The sequence below is a fragment of the Augochlora pura genome, chromosome 5, assembly GCF_028453695.1.
Source record: "Augochlora pura isolate Apur16 chromosome 5, APUR_v2.2.1, whole genome shotgun sequence".
Lineage (NCBI taxonomy): Eukaryota > Metazoa > Arthropoda > Insecta > Hymenoptera > Halictidae > Augochlora > Augochlora pura.
This window is the reverse complement of record NC_135776.1, coordinates 1107034-1124790: the sequence shown is the minus strand read 5'-3', so window position 1 is coordinate 1124790 and position 17757 is coordinate 1107034. Positions and strand designations below refer to the sequence as shown.

At 39.1% G+C, this 17757-nt stretch overlaps 4 protein-coding genes across 6 annotated transcripts in view; 2 read left to right on the top strand and 2 right to left on the bottom strand.

Moving 5' to 3' along the window:
• Positions 1-7256, top strand: part of Cow (Proteoglycan Cow) — a 148701-nt gene extending 141445 nt beyond the window's left edge. The window contains exons 7-10 of the mRNA XM_078180212.1: positions 1022-1241; positions 2250-2409; positions 3311-3537; positions 3997-7256. Coding sequence (XP_078036338.1) covers positions 1022-1241; positions 2250-2409; positions 3311-3537; positions 3997-4127 — 738 coding nt within the window. The 3' untranslated portion in view covers positions 4128-7256. The remainder of the gene's footprint in view (positions 1-1021; positions 1242-2249; positions 2410-3310; positions 3538-3996) is intronic.
• Positions 7257-7295: 39 nt separating this feature from the next.
• Positions 7296-9181, bottom strand: Fdh (alcohol dehydrogenase class-3 Fdh). Its single transcript, XM_078180213.1, has 7 exons — positions 8996-9181; positions 8667-8910; positions 8364-8584; positions 8073-8289; positions 7863-7993; positions 7512-7786; positions 7296-7437 (listed from the first exon to the last, which is right to left on the bottom strand). Exons 1-7 carry the CDS (start codon positions 9014-9016, stop codon positions 7413-7415), a joined length of 1134 nt encoding a protein of 377 aa, XP_078036339.1. The 5' UTR covers positions 9017-9181; the 3' UTR covers positions 7296-7412.
• A 199-nt stretch (positions 9182-9380) lies between these two features.
• Positions 9381-10923, bottom strand: Pig-f (phosphatidylinositol glycan anchor biosynthesis class F). The gene is made up of 2 exons (XM_078180219.1): positions 10468-10923; positions 9381-10392 (listed from the first exon to the last, which is right to left on the bottom strand). Exon 2 carries the CDS (start codon positions 10372-10374, stop codon positions 9676-9678), a length of 699 nt encoding a protein of 232 aa, XP_078036345.1. The 5' UTR covers positions 10375-10392; positions 10468-10923; the 3' UTR covers positions 9381-9675.
• Ltn1 (E3 ubiquitin-protein ligase listerin) lies at positions 10894-17638 on the top strand. 3 transcript variants are annotated; one of them, XM_078180189.1, is made up of 18 exons: positions 10894-11033; positions 11363-11572; positions 11644-11910; positions 11981-12096; positions 12170-13535; positions 13599-13809; positions 13889-14234; positions 14303-14732; positions 14810-14959; positions 15042-15181; positions 15248-15431; positions 15510-15669; positions 15732-16092; positions 16158-16304; positions 16381-16511; positions 16581-16981; positions 17063-17230; positions 17306-17638. In XM_078180189.1, the coding sequence occupies exons 1-18, from the start codon at positions 10989-10991 to the stop codon at positions 17363-17365; spliced, it is 4893 nt and encodes a 1630-aa protein (XP_078036315.1). In that variant the 5' UTR covers positions 10894-10988; the 3' UTR covers positions 17366-17638. The 3 variants fall into 3 exon arrangements, with proteins under 3 accessions (XP_078036315.1, XP_078036314.1, XP_078036316.1); XM_078180188.1 differs by having other exon boundaries at positions 15042-15431; XM_078180190.1 differs by lacking the exons at positions 10894-11033; positions 11363-11572; positions 11644-11910; positions 11981-12096 and having other exon boundaries at positions 12196-12334; positions 12457-13535; positions 15042-15431.
• The last annotated feature ends 119 nt before the right edge of the window (positions 17639-17757 follow it).

Below are 17757 nucleotides of genomic sequence, written 5' to 3'. Positions count from 1 at the left end.
GCAATTATCGGGCTAATTTTACATCGTCGGCCGCCGGGATTATTAAATGCGGATCGCCTGTACGGTTTCGCTTAATCGTGCGCGCGAATCCGATGCCGACTAATTGAAATATTACATGAGAATATTGCCCGACTGCTAAACTGGCGCGGCGCGGTACGGTCGGCGAAAGAAGGAAGGCGGATCTCGAGCAATCGCTGTGCACGTTTTTCCGAACGATCTTTATTCGGGAACAGTGATTTCGATGGAAATCAATTGGATGCGCGCGGCCAGAGTGGATCCAGCAAATCCACCGGGCCGCTCGGTGCCTGGATCATGGGATGATCCCGAGCCAACCCCCTTCGGTCCGCAGATTATTTTCGAACGGCGAAAACAATAATAGCCGAGTTACGATTCCGCTCGTACGTGGTCCCCGACGCTTTGCGGAGGAATCGCGGGAGTCTCTGCTCCTTTACGAGGACGTCGAAGAGCATCCCTCGTCCTGTTCCCATTGGTCCACTAGAGCTCCCGGCGTTCTCGATGGCTCGTATTTTCGAGGAGGCCAGACGAGGCGAGGCGTCCTCGCCATCGATCCGAAGGAGTACGTCGCCAGACGACGGGGAGCCGTAATATCGTTACGCTCCGATGCTGCATCCTACGCAGACGACGCGTCTCCGACCAGCCGCCGATCGAATCTGCAACACTTGCAACATCGGTGCTCAATAAATACAAAACTTGTAGTACCAAAGACTCGCCTGTCGTACTCAATTCGTACCCTTCCAGTACCCTCTATAAAGTTATTCTACCCATAGACTATTGTTATAAAATTAAATAGCATAAATAGCACAAGCTATAGTTGTCGCGGATACAACAAGACTATCAACAAAAGTCTTCGAACGCACCGTTTTGTTATCGAAAGGTATCCGTGGTCTGTTCCAACAGATTTTCGACTAATTAATTATGGCGGAGAGTTATCTCGACGACTGCTACCCATCCAATTAGGATAACCATCGGTCGCTCACCGAGTTTCTCTGGGTTTTTCCAGGCACTGGCGGCCGAGAGCAAATACGACGACAAGCATCTGATGAGCAACGAAGTTATGGAGAAGACGCCGTCCCCGTTGAAGTCGACTTACAACTCCCAGTTGTCCCGGAACGCTGATTGTCCGCCGTCGTTCAAGCCGGCGATGGCGAACCGACTGTTGGACTGGTTCTCCGTCGTGATGTCTGACTCGAAGCACCGTCGTCCGCATCCTAAACCAAAAGGTCGGGGTTATTTGCATAACGAACTCTCTAGAGCGGAACGATCGCTCGGCCGAGTTTCCTCCCAAATTGTACGACACGACGGGAAAAAAAAGCAAAGAGATCGCGGTTTTTTCTCGCGTTTGTTTATTAGCGAAATCAATTATCGAACGTGGAGAATCCTCGACGAGTGCCCGAACCGATTGGGCGACGCGTTTCGCCGAGGGGTTCGCTGAAAGAAGATATCCCTGACGCGAGGAGAGGGCGATATTTAAGGGCGATAAATTGGAAAGCCGGGTGGTGTTTGCGGTGATTGTAGTGGAGACGCCGTGTTTCCGAGCCCCGAGGATCGCGGCTGAATATACAAGAGACTAATTGCTCCGCACGAGACGGAACGGGTCCTGGACATTACAGTTTGGAACTGCCTCGCGTCACTGCACGCCATTCGACTTCGGTACAATCACTTTCGTACCAGTTCGGAATTGTCCCGTTACAATGAATCGCTTCCCGTCGAGATCCAGCGCGATTACTTTGCCGTGTCTCCCGCGATATTGTTCTCCGCGCCTGTACCTTCTTCCCTTGATCCTCTACCCCCCTCTCTCCCTCTCTCCCCCTCTCTCTTCGACGTCTCTCTGCCCCTGTGATCTTGCGACCCTTCAACTCCGAGTTACGGGAATTGCGGGAGTTACGGGGACGGCCGATCGGTCGAATTCGAACAACGGTTACGCGTCCCTCGTTTACATTTCACTCGAGCCTCCGTCGTCGTCGTCCACCCTTCCAATTTCGATAATTCCGGTCGAAGCCCGTAAACCCCTTGGAAGACGGTCGTCTCGGCCGGAGTTTCAAAGGTACTGGAAGCCGTTCCGACGTTCGGAGACGGCAAACAATTATGTCTATCTTCGAGGGGCAGCAAACGCGGCGGGGGCCGAGACCGAAACGATACTCGACAAGCGAAATCGCGATTCGATTCGGCGCAGCTCGTCGCGGATAAGTGGCCATTGGAATTCATATTTTGCGGACGACGTTTTCCAGGTCACCTCCCCATCGGCTGCCAGATCGAGGTCAGGTGGATGTTCGGACATTTGGACAGCGACAACGACGGCCGGCTCTCCCTTTCCGAGTTGTACGGACTGGAACACGATCAGAACGAGCCGTGTCTGAAGCCGTTCTTGGACGGCTGCGACACAGACGGGTAAGTCCGCGCGTGTCTGTGAACAGAACGAGGAGCCATCCCCTTTTCCTGTAGCTCGCGATTCCGATCACGTAGAAAGACGCGTCCCAGTCCCTTGTAACCCGTTTTTCGTGTCTCTACGACCGAACGAGTATTAAAATTCACCTATCCTCTATTTCGGCTTGCCCGGCCGGTATATAAACTGGTTCTAATTCGAAATCTACCGGAATCCTTCGGATAAGAAGGTCGAAGACCCGACAATCTAGCAGACCGCGCCGTTTAAAATCCACCGAGAGGTTCGCCCATGCCACCCCGGCTCCGATTCTCGGACAGTCGCAACGTCGATAAGCGGCATTGGAAACGCTAAGAGGGCGTGACAACCCCTTCGATTCCGTTCACGTAGCGAGACACGTCCTCTGCTCGCGTTGTAATCCGCTTGTCGCATCGCGGACTCTTCCCCCTTTACGTAACCCCGTCCCGCTGCTTGTAAATCATTAAACTCGCGGGACACGTGACCCGGAAAGGGAACGAGAAACCCTTTCAGTTTTTAATACCGTCGCCCCGCAAGGGTGGAGAGGGTCGGACGTCGTCGTGCGATGCCGCACCGCGCCGGACGCTCGAGTGTAATAGGTCTCGAGCGTACGTGCCTCCCGACCAAGTAGCTGACTGATTGTTAGGGAGAGGATGATTCCACGGATACGTGTGAAAACCGAGTCGTTTGGTCCGACCGTCTGAGAGGACCTTGCAAACGAATGCATTCGTTGCTACGAATGAAACAGCTGAACCCGGAATAACGAAAAGATGCAAGTTAAGAAGTCACCCAGAAACGCCGCGCGTTTTGACCTATAAGTTGTTTTACCGGTTAGCTGAAGGATGGAGGGTACGAGTGTTAGATAGTCAATAAAAATAATAATACTTTCAGAGACATCTTCGTGAACGGGCCCGAATGGTGCGGTTGCTTTTCAAAAGCTGAACGTCCCTGCGCCGCCGTGCGCAAGCGATCGTCTCCGGACGTTGCACCCGCCTGCGATTCTCGAGGGTACTACCGAAGTACCCAGTGTCATCGTGGTCTCGGTCTCTGCTGGTGTGTCGACCCCCATGGTGTCGAGTTCGCCGGTACCAGAACACGTGGCAGCAAACCAGACTGCGGTAGGTCACCCAAATTTTTCCTACTTCCTCAAAAATCACATGGGAATATAATTTTTAATTATTCAATTAGCTATTAACAATTTTTCAAACATCAGTTTTATGCAAGCCTATATGACCTTAATAAAATCACTTATTGCAAATATATAAATCTATGAATTGTTCAATGGGCTTTCATCTATTCATAATTTGCAATTAATAGTAAAATAGGTAATTTTCTATTGGCCAAAGCCTTAAACATATGTGGCGCCACCCGTGGTAAAACGCTGAAACTACTCGCCAAGAGCTCGTAGCACCATCCGTGGTGAAAAGCTGAAACTGATAGCCAAATATTTAGCTACCAGTTTCCCGTGGATGGTGCCACTAGTTTCTCCGCTGTCGCTATCCTTGTCTTACACATTGGACGACATAGAACTATTCATCCAATTAATAGCAATTATTAACATACCGTTAACGTTTCAGACATGATAGTGAACAAGATAAGCAACGGAGGTCTGAAGACTAACAGCGTGGATTTGGACGATGACGAGGACGGAGGTACAGATGTGACTCAGGATCTTGAGGGATCTGCTGATCAACCATTAGACTTCTAAACCTCCTTAGGATCAGCCAACCGACACAGAAAATACAGCAGCAGCTAATCGGGAGCAGTACCTTGACGTGATATCGTGCGGTCGGACGACGAGATTCCCTTTTCCAACGGCGAGAAACAGGGGGTAACTCGTCCAGTCGTCCGGTCGTATCGATCATCGTCGTTGTGATTGGAGGTGTCTTCGGTGAATCAGGGCGGAGAAGGCTGTGTGCGGCGAGCCTAAAAAATGCCAGTTCGTAGAGCAACGAAACAAAAAGAACGCTGATAAATGTAGAAGAAGAGCTCCGCTTCGAAAAGAAACCACGGCTATTTCTTCTGACCTAAGAAGTCCTCTTCAGAAGCTATCAGGAATCATGAAAAAGATCAACGGTTGGTCGTTCTTAACCCGCGATCGACTTGAATCCTCGAGTATTGATCTTGGCACAGATCGATCTAACCGAAAACAGAGAATAAACAATTAAATCAATGCTAAAAATCTGGTCGATTTGGGATGACAAAGACACAAGTGCCAAACGGGTTAAGAGGGAAACTAGACAGTGCAATAAAATTACACAGAACACTCGACACACATACACACGTATACAACACAGTCGTGCAATAGCGAAAAACCCGTGCAATGTTTAATATTCTGACTGGATTGCGTTTTACCTTGGACGGAAATTGGCGCAGAATGCAGTAAAACAGAAATGGAAATAACTATTAGCCTGTGTGTGCCCTTCGAGGTACCTCCATGCACAACTCGTCTATAAATAATACAATTATACATTATTTATGCATATAGAATGGTAGAAAAAGATGAAGAGAGAAAGAGAGAGAGATAAACACTTACGAGGTGTTGAAGAAACGGTAAGATCGATCATTCTCCATTGGGTAGAATTCATGTCCACGCCACACCGACGCATAGAAGTTAACGATACCTTTAATGAGAAAAGATGCAACAGAGATAAAATTTAACAATGAAACAAAAAAATAATAAGAGCGAGAGAGAGAGAGAGAGAAAGAAAGAGAATGCTCTATATAATTATGATTTCTAATCGCGTTAGATTAACGACATCTCGAATTGTAATGTCTAAGCATAATATATATATAAAAAATATATATATATAAATATAAATATATAAATAAATAATACATTATACTGTCTATGACTAACGATAATACGGCGGAAGAAGAACAAGCTGGCTGAGAGAGAAAACCAGGCCGATCGTCAGCAGTTCAACACGCACTTAGAAAGTTGCACGCTTGAAGACGTAGGGGTCAGATGTACTTGATTGCTATAATCCCGCTCACAAAGTATAGATTCGACCCAATCCCGTTGGTGGACACCTTCGTTGATCTACAAGGAAATAAAACATACAGGGTGTTGTAGAAAATGTTGCTGTTCATTCAGAGGGTTCAAAACTAATTCAAAGTCCAACAACCCTTATGAAATGAAGACACTTGTTGGAGAGGTGGATAGAATTTTTTTGGGGGCACTTACCGACGGAGAATATTTTCTAAAACGTCCTGTATATAAGACCAGAGATTTCCGTCGCTTATTTATTTTCTTCTTCTTCTTCTGCCTCGAGCTTTCATTCTTTTCTCTCGTAGCCATCTTGCGTTGCGAGTTCTAGTGTAAGATAATACTTGCATAAAAGGATGACCTATTTCATACTCGCTAACTACTAAGCAGCAGCTCAATCACGACGACGGGGAAGGGCGAGGAGAATTCTACGAACTCGTGATGCATTCCTTACACAAATAGAAAAAGAAAAAAAGAAAAAAAATATTTTAAGATACACGATACGTTCTTCATCCCTTTCAACAAACATTTTGTCTTTCTCCTTCAACGATCGTCACACACACGCAATTTTAAAAGTTAAAGAAAAGTAACGTCTATAAAGAGATCCCCTCTCGATTCCTCGAGGGAAACAGTCGAGGGAACACAGGGGACGTGTTTTTAATATTTGATAATGAGCACGTCGTGATTCGTCTGCGTTTACTTGTAATTATAAGCATTTTTACTTACGACTTTTACTTAACGAGTGTGTGGTACACCGTAGGTACTAGAGGTATAACATTGTAATCCGTAGAACAAACGAAAATGAAATGAAAAATATTCGGTGTGACCCTGTGAATATGCCCTAGCGCGATTAGGTGGCAATTTCCGTAGAGAATTAGCCAGTGCAAATTATTACACGTAATCTGCATTATAGAGAACCGAAACGTGTCCAGATATGTTTCTGTTTCTAGCGTCTATTTCGAGCATCGACATGCGTTCTTTAACTATTATTACTTATTGTTATCAATTAGCAGCAATACTGTGTACTATGGATTTCGGTACTTATTCTTATATGCGATCGCTACATTTATTCTACTCTTCTGTGAGCAACTTAATCGACCGTATAACAAAGTACGAGAAGAAATGAACAGAGGAAACTGTCCAAGAAATAATAAAACTGCGTTTCAACGAGCACCAGAAAACACCGCATCATTTTTAAACATCGGAACAATTAACAGGCTGCAGATGTTTACGCGAATCAACATGATCTAAAGAATAATCAGTCGTAAGTTTTACCTTGCTATTTTATTCTCACTGTTATTATTTGAAATTTGAACGTAAACTGGTTAACCAATTAAGTCTCTCGTTAAGATCATTTTTATACGGATGCATTTATCAATCTCATATAAAAATTCTATATTATTTTCTGGTGTTTTGTGGTAATCGTTGCGTAACCTCGACAGTCTAGCAATAAATTAAGGATTCATAGAAATGTCTACTCGACGCCACAATGTATCAGCGGAACATCACGATGCCCTCGTTCGAGCGCAATTTCTATTTCCAGTCTGAATTTATTGCCATACTGTCAACATTATAGATTAACCAAACATAATTCGGGAAACCGCAAACCATACGATAGTTTCACCGAGAACATCGTCTTGCATGTTGTATATACATAATTATATACAATGGGGGAAAATCATCGTCTATGATCTTCGTAAACATGATGATTTTTGTAAGGTATGCACCTGGTCGAAGCGTAAAGAATTTTTACTTCATCCCGAAGCTACTATTGATATTTCACCAGTTTGGTATTGTACATGTGGCTGTAAGAATTCTTTATGAATAAAGATTGTTGTAGAAAACTGGTTCGCACATGTCTCTTACTTTCAGTCACACCATTCTCGCTTCTATAAATTACACATTATTTTTATTTTAAAATTGTTACAAAAAATAGATGTCTTATTCGTATCTTAGAAGAAACGTGACCATTACTTATAACAAATCACCTTTTTATATCCTCACTTAATACTTGAGCACTGCTCTCAAACTAAAAGAAAAACGAAGCAGATTTATAACATATGGTAATCAGTAATTGTGTTAAGTACTGGAAATATAATTTACCATGATCCTGAGTGTAATATTTCGAATCCTTCATTGATCTTCTCAAAAGGAAGAGTGTGTGTGACAAATTCATCGAGCATGAGTGACTTTGACACGTACTCTTGTACCAATTTAGGTATGCTTTCTTTGGATTTCCAACCACCGAACGCAGTTCCTTTCCAAACTCGTCCAGTTACTAATTGGAAAGGACGAGTACTGATTTCTTGTCCTGCTGCGGCTACACCCACGATAACGGATGTTCCCCATCCCTTATGACAAGACTCTAGAGCAGCTCTCTGTACAAAAATTTATTATTTACTAATTGCCCTGTATAGTTAAACAAATTATTCAAATAATTAAATGACTGTCTACCATGGTGTTAACATTGCCAACACACTCAAACGTATAATCTAATCCACCATCTGTTAATTCTATCAGAACTTCCTGAATTGGTCGTTCATAGTCCTTGGGATTGATGAATTCAGTGAATCCAAAAGTTTTAGCTGTATAATAATTAAATTTTTGATTTTAGAACTACTTTTTGAAAAGAAATTATAAATAAATAAATTCTTCTTATCTTACCAAGCTCGAATTTACTTGGATTCACGTCTATACCGATAATACGCTGTGCCCCAGCTTTTTTACAACCAAGTGCAACTGCCATCCCAACTGCACCCAATCCCCATACAGCACACGAGCTTCCAGGTTCTACCTTAGCCGTATTAAGGGCAGCACCATAACCAGTAGGTACTCCACAACCCAACAAGCAGACCTTGTCAAGTGGTGCATTGGGATCAACCTAAGTTAAAAAAAATTACACCCCAGTTGATTTCTAATTTACGTTAAATGAACTCATAATTTATAAATTTTTACCTTAGCAAGAGAGATATCAGCTACTACAGTGTATTCTGAGAAAGTGGAGCAACCCATGAAATGTGCAAGGGTCTGGTTCTTGCAAGTGAAACGAGAAGTACCATCAGGCATCATACCCTTCCCTTGCGTGTTACGTATCTTGCTACACAGATTAGTTTTTGGAGACTTGCAGAACTTACAGTCCTTGCATTGAGGAATGTACAATGGAACCACATGGTCACCTTGAAATGTAGTATAAGAAACTATTTAGTATGATGTAAATGATCTAAAAATGGTGCAAAATTCAAAATAAAGCAGTTATACCTGGTTGAAACTCTGTGACTCCTTCACCAACACTCTCTACTATACCACTGCCTTCATGGCCAAGTATACATGGGAAAATTCCTTCCGGATCCAATCCACCCAGAGTATAGGCATCCGTATGACAGAGAGCTACAGCTACAACTTTGATTCTGACTTCATGAGCTTTTGGAGGAGCTACTTCTACCTCTTCTATTGAAAGAGGTTCAGCTTCTTTCCATGCTACTGCGGCTTTACACTTAATTACCTATCATTTACAAAGAACAAAATGTACTCTCATTTAACCATGTAATCGAAGAATTTATTTATACGTTTACGAGAAGAATAAATACCTTTCCAATGGTGTCCGACATAATTGAGACTATGTGAAATTAATTGAAAAGTATAAGGAACTTTCTCGACTATTCTCGATGTGATCAGATTATGACCTCGATGGACCTCGACCTCGACACCGGCAACCGGCAGTGATAACGTAGTTGTGTCTCGAGTCGTGAGTAATTTGCAAATGCGCAGGGGCAATGTAAGGCAAGTCGCTAACACGTGATACCCAATTTAATGCTACCGACATCTAGTGTTTGCAATTCTTACGATAAACAACACTGCATACACCACAAATGAATAATTGACCCGATATAAAATAAAGGTTTTTATTCAATAGAATAATTTATAATATTCTGGAATCAATAATTAAAACTAGATACCTACTTTATTTTTTATAAAGAAGGTTATTGCAAGGTTGTTAAAGATATTAAATTTTAATATTAATGATTATCTCATATTTATCCTGATACGATATTTTTTAAATAGATAAATCTTATTATATAATTCTCAAAAAGCATATCTGTAATTGATTAATAATTTCATAATCATTTTATTTTTACTTTTTTATTATTCCCAAACTCAGTGTTTCAATGCAAAAGATTAATTACTTAAATGGTATTTTAATATATAAATGCAATTGTTCTTGTACACACTTATATTTATCATACTATTTAGGTAATTAAGTATTATTTCACCTATGAACTTTCTTGCCTAATTTTAATAGAGGTAACGTCTTTACAAGAGTAATAAAATGTGCAGTCATATAGCCAAGTAAAGCCCCCATTACACAGGGGATTGGCCAAGCTTGCCATGGACGGTCCCAATCTAATGGAATTACAATGGCACCCAACCAGGTGCCTAGTAGGGTTGCTTGTATGTTGGTCTTCATAGCATTCATCAGAACATTTTCCTTTTGCGACTGTACCCCTGTTATGATTTCTAATGCACCATCTACTCCTAAATGAAGACTAGCGGGAACAAATGTGAGAGTAGTCAGTGTGAGTGTGAGCATGGTGGTCTCCTCGTGATACGTGAATATGGGTGCACCAAACAGTATGATTATAATATAAAACATGACAGACAAAAGGAAAGCAACTACCAAAAATTTAAAGATTTCCTTGAAATGTCTAGACCAAGATCTCCTAGATTTTGAAGATGTCCTTATGTCACTTTTACCTATTATAGCTGATTCATTGTGAAACATGGGGAAAAGAAGTTTCATGACTTCCGCAAACAGAAGTATCAACAATACTGGGATAAATTTGTACTTGCCAACATTGTACAAATTGTCATTCAACTTGAGTAATATCAGTATACCAGGGAAATAAATACAAGTGAAAGAGCAGTACGATAAGAGCAACCTCTGGGCTACTTTGTTTCCCATGCTCATGTTTATTGCTCTCCTGACCTAAAACAAATAGTAACTCGTATAATGGAGGAAATATTGAGATAAAATTGATTTGTAGTATTAATTATTTCTTACTTGATACAATATTAAATACTTTTTATTGTCTTGCTCAAGAACATGCGAGACAAATCCAATGCATCTTATACTTTCAAATTGCAAAGACAACAAATATTTTTCTTCCACGCTCTACCGTATATGTATAGGTTAGGAATCGTGATTGTGTTGATGACTGCTGTCAAGAAAGTAATTCCTGCAGAGCGTACTATATATCACAATGTAACCCTTCAACATAAATGTATTTTTATCACTTTGCATCGATCGAATTATAATTCCAATAAATATTCATTGTTGAATCTTAGTTAATCTTTAAATTTCGATCATATATAACTTATCGATATGTAATGCGACCTTTTGTGTGCAATGTAGCTATATTCTGAATGGTATGTCAGTGTAACTGTAACATGCACGTGTATGCACACTGAACATTTGTTATCGAGAGTCGCTTTATTAAAGGTCCATTGTGGCGTTATTGATAGAACAAAATTTATGCGTGATCACAGGACTCATCGTTTTCTGTAGCTTCTTTATTAATTACCATGGGGAGGAACAAACAAACACAACGAACGAAAAACAATGCAAGAGTAAGCAAAACTTTGTCATAACAATGTTGTAGGTTAAGTTTTGCTATCAAGAATGTTTTCCTTGTTTCCAAATGCTTCTCACATTATTTCTATAAACTATTAAATGATGGTTAACAAATTAAAATAACGAACAAAACAAGAAATGATGTGAAGTAATATAAAATAATAATATGTGATAGGATTTGTTGAAATAATGGTAACCTATATTACTTTGACATATGATGTAATGGAAACAACTGTTTCTAATTGAGTCTCTCAATAGGAACTGCGAGAACATAATAATTTAGATTAGAAAGTATTGTACCATTAATATATACTTGTGTTTTCAGCCATCGAATAGTAGCAGAAGTGCAGAGCTTCTGGGTACTGCAATGCCCAAATTTGTTGGTTTCTCAGCAGTGAATGATGGCGGTTATGTACCTATATTGCCAGGTTTATCCCTTTGTAGTACAAATGAGATTGAAATGAATAATGTGGATAATAATTTTCAAATAGTATTAAAGAAAATGAATAAGAAGGATGCAACAACAAAGTGTAAGGTAAGATTGTAGAGATATGTTAGTACTCTAAACTATGGAACCCTACGCATTAATAATATTATGTTTAATAGGCATTGCAGGAGTTTGCAACCCTGTGTAGAGAGTCTGAATTGTCTGCTGTGGAAGGAATGTTGCCATTCTGGCCTAGATTGTATTGTGTCTTAGCTATAGACGTTGAACACAGAGTAAGAGAAGCTACACAGCTAGCTCATGCGGCAGTGGTAAAGCGTGTAGGCAGAAGTATAGCTATGTATTTAAAACAATTGGCAGGAGCTTGGTTTACTTCACAATACGATACTTATGCTCCAGCTGCTTCAGCTGCTATCAATTCATTCAATGTAAACAGTATTATGATTCAATACTAGTATGAGTTTTAGAACAATTGACAAAGTGAAATTTTTTCTGCAGGACACATTTCCTCCAAAAAAAATTGTTGATGCCATTGTACACTGTCAACATGAGATTCTACTATACATCTGTAATAATATCACTGTTCATACAGCACAGTCTTTATCCCTACAAAAGTATGTCTTATGTCCGTGGAAAACAGGAAACATTACTGGCAATAAAATTATTAATAATGCATTATGTTACCAGGAATCTTGCAGCAGAAGAAATGGAAGCTAAATATCAAAGGGTGCTTGTTGCTAGTCTACAGGGTTACAGTTCTTACTTGAGAAAGGTTCCTAAAGAAGAAATTGAGAAGTCGTCAGATATACATTATAAAATTATAAGAAACAACAAATTTTGGAAGTTGGTTAAGTACGATGCACTACCTGTAAGGACAGCATTCTTCAATGTGTTAACGTCATTGATAGATAATGCTAACATACTGCTACAGGAAGAAAAGAAACGAACTGTAACTACAATTATGAACAATTTAGATGAAACGGAGCCTTCACTTGTGTCTGCTGTTTGGGAATCCATGCTAGTTGTCATAAATAAAATAGAGGACTGGTATACCGTTATAAGCATAGAGAAGCTGGCTTTACCAAAATTGTGGCGAGTTTTACGAAACGGAGGACAATATTCTGCCAGCATTATCTACCCAAATCTGCTGCCATTTGTTAGCCAGTTCCCAAAGTTCAATATCGACGTTCAAAACTTATACACAAATTTCTTCAATAATATGCGACAGGGAATTTCTGCGAAAAGTGTGCAAACGAGCCGATCAGAAATGTTCGCTGTGACAACATCGTTTATTGAATGTCTGCGATATTCGATTCTGCTAAACATTCAAAATATAGAGTTATCTGTGATCCTTCTCAAAGAACAACTAATCCCAGTGATTGGAACTTGTTTAAAGGAAAACAACTCGATGAAACAAATTCTTTTCTGTGAAATTGCACATCTGGTGCGCTATTGGAGCAAGAACCGACAAAATGAAGATCTCAAATCCTACAATTTCTTGATGGAACAATTTTGGTCCGAGTTAAACTCATTGTTCGACTTACTGATAGACACATCTCAAAATTCGGAAACATTCAATGTTCCTGACACAAACAATTCTCAGATCGAATTCTTAATTACATTGAAAGAAGCACCCGCGCATAGTCGTAAGAATCTGAAAGTAAAATTTCCTGATCCAGAAGAGGATATCAAATTAGAGCTTCAAGTACCGACGATGGAAATTAATGCGGACACAGAATTCTTAAAAGAACTGAATAATTTTGTCACTTGTCTTTGTATCAAATACTTCGATAAAATCACGGAGCAACGTACTCAGAAATATGTTACGTATTTAAACAAACTTATCACGTGTTTCGAGAGTGAGAAATTATTCACAAGTTTGTCAGAATCATTGAAAACGCAAATTAATTTCCTTAGTTTTTACGATCAAGTTTTGAGGGTTTGGCTGCTGGAGCAGTCGATAGAGACTGTGCACATTGTAGAGTTAATATTCAATTTTGTTACTTATATGAACGACTCTGAAAAAGATGAAGTTTTAAAGTCGCTTACAGAGGTAAAACATTTTGCTTCTCGATTCGGAAGATTCTCATGTGTTTTAATTTTAATCGATTTCTAGTTTGAGGACATTGCCACTACAAGAAGCGTGATACATTGTGCTTTATCGAAGAAACATAGGAATGATACAATAATACGTAAATGGTGTTCACAATCGAAAATAACTGGTTTATTAATAGGCGTGGCGAAAGAGATTGCTATAGGAAATTATTCTGATCTCGAGAAAAATAGGAATCTAATTTTACTGGCCTTCGAGTCTTCCAATGATGACAGTAAGAATTCCAATATTTAATGATATTTTTAAATTGTTGATCATGTTTTTTTAATATTCACGTTTCCTGTTATGCTTAGATTTGCTGATCGAAGAATGCCGAATCAACGAAGTTGTGACAATTCTTTGTGATTCAATCAACAATGTAGATGAAACCCGTCTAGTCGATTTTGCGCAATTAATTTCTAGCATTGTTTCATTGATATGGACTCACAAGGAAGCAACATTAGGAGCTGTACGAGTGTTGGAGACACTATTTGAATTATGCACACGGGATTATTTTACTGGCGATTCTACTTGTATCGATGAAATGAGAGATGTGTGGAAAGATGGTCTGATGGAAGCCATTCAGAAGCTCTCTGAACTCGAATTTATTCAGCTAACTAAGAAATTTGCAACCATAATGTGGAGGAAGATATACAGCTCGTAAGATAATTTCTTTACTCTCTAAAATATTATTATCTTTTGATCTGCATGTTTGAAATGTTTTGCAGAAGCGAAGAACAACCTAATGAGATATTGTTGGACATTGCAATGGATTTCGTAGAAATTATTTTAAAAATTAATGATCAACCTCACATAGATAAGAGTTATATAGAAGAAATTATTTTGATATTTTTCTACGATTCTGACATATACATGTGGATGTCTGGATTAGCGCAAATTGTTTTCTATGCAGAATTATTTACTGGAAAATTTATGAATGCACAGTATAATGTTAATTCGACTAGCGATATAATAACGGACAACACCGAAGGAGTCTTGAAATGGGCATTATTTGTTACGACTTTTTGGAAAAATATATGCTTAATTAAAGAGAAAGCTCATGTGCAAGATTTTAAATTACCAGGAATTATAAATATAATAACGACTGTTATATATTCCTTTTATTTAGGAAGAACATACACGAAATATTATATATCTGTACGTATAAGAGTGCAATTCTTTACAAATACCCGAATTCTATCAAAATGAAAGCTTTTTTAATCGATTGATTTCAGACGAAATGTTTTAGTAATGTTGACAGAATGTTAGCTATAGTTGGCAGCAGCTTTCAGCAATTGGAAGAATATATTAATGAAGATACCCGCGAGATGATTCGATCATTTTATTTGAGTGATAAATTCAAAAAAATATTTGGAGTTCAGAAGGTTATTTATAATACTTGAAAATTTAGAAATAAGTTGTTGGTGATTTCATATAGCAAAATATCGATTATTATTCTCCATTTAGATTTCAGACAGTTTGGATATCAGTAAAGACTATACATGCACAAATGAAGACGATCAAATTGAAAATTCAGCCTACTCAAGCACTTTGGAGAAGATAATGTCTTATGAGAAAGACGATCCTATTATATGGCTTTTTAATTGGTACTTGAATTTCTTACAAAATTTTCAATTAATTCTAATTTATTATACTTATGTATTCTCTTACAGCGAAATTTCGGAAATCTCGTGCGAGTCGTTAGAGCTACCGTTGGAACTTATTTTACTATTGACAAAATTAGTAAGAATAGTACCGTCCGAATTAACCAACGAACAATGGAACTTTATTTTAATGTCATTAGCTCTGTGGCAACTTTCCATTGGCAAATCGAAGTCGCACATTAATGATATTAAGGTTCCAATAAAATAATTAAAATCAATCAAAAATTTCGGAACACAAATTTATAATATGCATAAATTGTCCTTCTTGTAGGTAGACGCGCTGACAGTCTATACTTGCCAGTTGTATTATGTTGTGCAACAGGCAATTAACAATCAAGATCAAATACCTTCAATGTTACTGGACGAATGGAACAATGTACTTGCAGGCGACATTCAAAGTTCGATTGCTCAAACCTGGATGTCTTATGCAGGTAATAGACAAAATTAATAAAAGTTAGCGACACGAACTTCCTAATCGTAAGATCACAAACAGAATGGCACAATGAAGAAAGAACAGATTTGAGATGCGTCGTGGTACTGGATGGCATAGGAAAAGCGGTAACCGTTTTAAATGGAGACATACTATTTAAAAATCAGGCAATCACGTCCCCAGCCGTTGCAGTTAATTTAGAGAAAACAGTACAACTATGTCTGAAATTATTGCAGTCACCTATAATGAGTATTCAATTAGGTGCATACCATTTACTGAAACATACTGTCTCAGAATTGGTGGAACAGGACAAACTTACTGTCGAGTTAGAAAACTATGATGTAAATAACCTAAATATTAAAAAAATGGAAGAGGTGCTGAAGAATACACAGAATATTGTCAATACCATCTTAATGGAGTTCAAGTAAGCATTGCTCGATATGCTATTAAATTATCCTGTCCCCTGATACTAATTTCTTCTATTTCCAGATTATGTGACACAGTCAGTTGTACTATACAACCTTATACAGACTCCTACACGTACACTGTAGGCTATTTGCTATTGTGGGCAATTATTTTGGATATGTGTGCTAATGCTCATGGGGACCTACTTTATCAGTATGCTGAAACACTCAAGTAAATACTAATTTATTATCTCTGAATTATTTTTATTACACAGCTATTTAATATACTTCATTTCTATTCTTTTCAGAGATAATTTTTTCCCCAGTTTGTTAAATAATATCTTTAGGCTAATGCCGGTAGAAGTGCTTCAGGACAATAAGAACAAAGGGGCAAAGTTAACTGAAATCTTCACCACGGAGCCATCCCTTAAATTTAGGGGTAATTGTCAGAGGATTCTTTCAGTTCGAATTAAAAAGGTTACCGTTACCAACTATGGTCTCTTTACAGATAGTTGGACAGAATGGAGACTGGATCATATAGTTTGCTGGTTATATAGAAATAGTCTGAAGCATTTACCAGTGTTAGTGAGACAATGGTGGAGCGCGTCCGACAGTAGAGTCAGCGCGGCTGTCGACAAGATTACGACTCACTATGTTAGCCCCATGCTGTGCCATGAAGTTCTCAGCAATAAACCGCAAAACATAGAGAATATTCAAGTGAAGGTGCATCCGGTTTTCCGTGAAGTGATAGCGCTGTATCAAATGAGCGATACTAAATTGGAACTGAACATCACGCTACCACCGAATCATCCTTTGGGACCGGTCACAGTCGAACCTGGTCAACACGCGGGTGGCACTGCCAATTGGAGAAATTGCCACATGCAGCTAGCAATATTCCTCACGCATCAAGTTAATTTATACTTATTTATAAAAGCTGTAAATGCATCAGTATTTCCTGCTCTAATGCGGTATGCTTTCTTTTGTACATAGAATGGATCCGTATGGGACGGTCTAGCGTTATGGAAGAAAAATTTGGACAAGAAGTTCGCCGGGGTCGAAGAATGTTGTATATGCTTCAGTATTTTCCACTCAAGCTCCTATCAAATACCAAAAGTATCTTGTCACACATGTCGCAAAAAATTTCATACTGCTTGCCTGGTACGTATTCATGTTTTCTTTTAAATTCACAGGAATTCTATTTACTTTGTAAAATTAACAATCTCTTTGTTGCAGTACAAATGGTTCAGTACCAGTCAGAAGGCAACGTGTCCAATATGTAGGAACGTGTTTTAATTAGCTTGTATTGTTTAATGAACAAAACTTATACGTTTGTTAAAGTCGTTGTTAGATTGCGAGTCCTTGTGCATCGATTAATTTAAATATTTCTTTCCGATTATTATAAAAATATTCGCACAGATATCCGCAGTCTAACTACTAGACTTGTGTCTGTAAGTAAAGAGAACCGGCGATCGATGATACTCTGTACGCAAATTTTACATCGTGTAGATTATCTATAATGTAAATTACGTGAAACATCTGGAATAATAAACGGGTATTTATAACTTGCTCGCTGTGCTTTCAATCATTTTGTGTACGTAATAATAAATGTCTAAGGTATTCAACTAATAGGGTCGACATTTTCGAATCATTTAAAATACAATTTTTTGAAGATACGATATTATTGA

Excerpts from the sequence above, each read along its gene's own strand:
- Pig-f (XM_078180219.1), bottom strand. The coding sequence starts at position 10,374 with ATGAGCATGGGAAACAAAGTAGCCCAGAGGTTGCTCTTATCGTACTGC.
- Fdh (XM_078180213.1), bottom strand. The coding sequence starts at position 9,016 with ATGTCGGACACCATTGGAAAG. Across the intron at positions 8,911-8,995 it reads TGTCGGACACCATTGGAAAG|GTAATTAAGTGTAAAGCCGC; the intron begins GTATTTATTCTT and ends TGTAAATGATAG. Across the intron at positions 8,585-8,666 it reads AGTCACAGAGTTTCAACCAG|GTGACCATGTGGTTCCATTG; the intron begins GTATAACTGCTT and ends CTACATTTCAAG.
- Ltn1 (XM_078180188.1), top strand. The coding sequence starts at position 10,989 with ATGGGGAGGAACAAACAAACACAACGAACGAAAAACAATGCAAGA. Across the intron at positions 14,960-15,041 it reads AAATATTTGGAGTTCAGAAG|ATTTCAGACAGTTTGGATAT; the intron begins GTTATTTATAAT and ends TTCTCCATTTAG. Across the intron at positions 16,093-16,157 it reads ACCATCTTAATGGAGTTCAA|ATTATGTGACACAGTCAGTT; the intron begins GTAAGCATTGCT and ends TTCTATTTCCAG.